General features: G+C 25.1%; 2 protein-coding genes across 2 annotated transcripts; one reads left to right on the plus strand and one right to left on the minus strand.

Annotated features, from left to right (window-relative positions):
- Positions 1-834: 834 nt before the first annotated feature.
- ENU1_053090 (hypothetical protein) lies at positions 835-1,401 on the minus strand (the record flags this gene model as incomplete). Its single annotated transcript, XM_008857917.1, has 1 exon — positions 835-1,401. The coding sequence occupies one exon, from the start codon at positions 1,399-1,401 to the stop codon at positions 835-837; it is 567 nt and encodes a 188-aa protein (XP_008856139.1).
- Positions 1,402-1,574: 173 nt separating this feature from the next.
- Positions 1,575-2,132, plus strand: ENU1_053100 (Ras family protein; the record flags this gene model as incomplete). Its single annotated transcript, XM_008857918.1, has 1 exon — positions 1,575-2,132. One exon carries the CDS (start codon positions 1,575-1,577, stop codon positions 2,130-2,132), a length of 558 nt encoding a protein of 185 aa, XP_008856140.1.
- Positions 2,133-2,428: the final 296 nt, after the last annotated feature.

A 2,428-nucleotide genomic window follows, 5' to 3' on the forward strand; every position in this document is an offset into this window, starting at 1 on the left:
ATCATAAGAAGAGAAAAAAAGATATTTAGTGATTGTTCATAATAAATAATGATGAGTGTTTCCGTATTAAAATAAATAACATTAATATGTAATAATGTATTTTTATATGATTTTATATTCTATTTTATACTTAGTATTGTTGAATAAATAACTTTTGATAGATAATTAATATTGAATATAAATTGTTGGATTTATTATCATTCATTCTATCTTTATAAATAATAGTTATTTTGTTATTTTGTTGTTGTGCTATTCTTATGTTTAATTGTTAATACAAGATTATACACAAAAATTTTCATGAAATTTATCATTTAACAGTTCACTTTTAAATTCTCATTTAAGAATTTGTTTTAATCATTCTTATTAATGTGTTTCTCCTCTTATATTCATTTTCTTTAATGTTTTATTTATTTAACATATTATCCACTTCATTCTTTGTATTATTTTATTTTTGATTTATCAATTATTCTACAATCATATTAATCAATGAATGTATTATGATTGGTAATAACAGTTAGTGAGTTTTATCATTTTAACCTTTTATTGAAGTGAACAAAGTAGCTTTGTTCATTATTGATGAAGCTAGAAATACAATAATGTATATTGTTTTCATGAAGAATAAGTTAATTAGTTGTTCTCCAACTTAGAACAAATTAATGACAAACAAATAAGAATTTAATACGTATTTTTAATGATTTTTCATAGTTTGTCAAATTGGCTGTGGTTGTTTTCTTATTATTAAATACAAACATTGAAAGAATGTTTACATAACAGTCTTTATTTTATGAGATAAAAATAAATGAACAAATAAAAAAGATAATAGACAAAGAGTTACTACTCAAACATTTTAAACAAATCGTCTAATCGTTGAACAACATCTTTTCCATGTTTTTGGAGTTTTTCTCTAATCATTTGATGTGTTAATGTATCTTCTAAATGTGATTTTGAGAAGAACTTATCAGCATAACATAATAATTTCTCTTCTATTGTTTTAGGTAATAATATTCTATCTGTAGGTAAAGGAAGATGTTGTTCAACAATTTGAGTTGGATCAATCCCAGATCCAGTGTGTCTTTCAGCAACACGTGCATGATATTCCAATCCAAGTTCTCTTAGAATGTCTGCACCTAATATTCCATGTTTGATATATGGCTCTTTTCCATTACATCCAAATTGTGGAGAGTCAACAAGAAAAATACCGATATCATGAAGGTATGCAACTTCTTTGATGAACTCCATATTAATATGATACTCTGGGTGTTTTGCATTGACTTGTTCGCATTTACCATATATGGATTTTCCATGTTCAATTAAAATATGTTTTGCTATTGGTAATTCTTTATAATATTTCTCTAGAATTTTAAACGGATCAATTGGTGCTTCCCACTCAGAGTGTATCATTTGTTCTTTTTTTGTTTATTTCATTTCTTCTTAGTTTGTCTTTTCATCTTACTAAAGATAATTCACAAATTATAATAATAATACCAAAAATCTGATGGTTTTTAAGAATAAAACAAGAAAAGAGAAAATGGTAAAAAAAACAGATTTTTAGAAATGAACTAATAGTTCTATAAATGAGTAATGTAAATTCAATTTGTCTTAAAAGTCTAGTAATTGGAAATTCACGTGATGCTAAACAACGAATGTTGAGTTTTCCAGGAAATTCAATGAACCTTTTAAGGTTTGGTGTTGACTTTAAATTTGTAACAGTTATTATTGATCGTGTCTTTATCAAAATGCAAGTATGGGATGTTGCTGGTCAAGAAAGGCTCAGAACCAATATTGAAGCGTTTCTTCCACATACAGACATTATTTATTTTGTTTACGACATGACTGACGCATCATCATTTAGATTTATTCAAACAACACTCGACCAAATAAATCAAAGAACTCCATGTAATTCAATGAAAATTCTTGTTGGATTAGGACGTGAATTTGAAAGTCAACAAGAAGTTAGTCAAGAAGAAATTATGGAACTTTCTTTAAGGTATAAAATCAAACACTATGAATTTGACTTAGACGATGACTCTCAAGTATCTTATCTTTATTTCAAATCAATTTATCAATTCATCTCTGAAAATCAATGCCAAATTGAAAACCAACATTCAACAAACAAATGTGTTATTGTTTGACTTTTATTCATTTGTGTTTTTCATTACATGTTGATGAGAGTAAAAAATACATTTCATCTGATTTTATGTTATTTCCAATTTACTTAAACTGGAATTTCCTTTTTTGTTTAGTAATTTTTGTTGTTTCTTATAATTAATTTGTTATTTATCTATCATACACTTTTTGTCTTTTTTTCATAAATACTCATATAAATTCAATGTTTATTTTGTTGTATCATTTCTTTAAACACACCATTTTATACTTTCATATTTCTATCATTTTACCAATTTAATGGTTTGTATTGAATGTTTTTTTT

Source organism: Entamoeba nuttalli, assembly GCF_000257125.1.
Source record: "Entamoeba nuttalli P19 unplaced genomic scaffold asmbl_3040, whole genome shotgun sequence".
Lineage (NCBI taxonomy): Eukaryota > Evosea > Mastigamoebida > Endamoebidae > Entamoeba > Entamoeba nuttalli.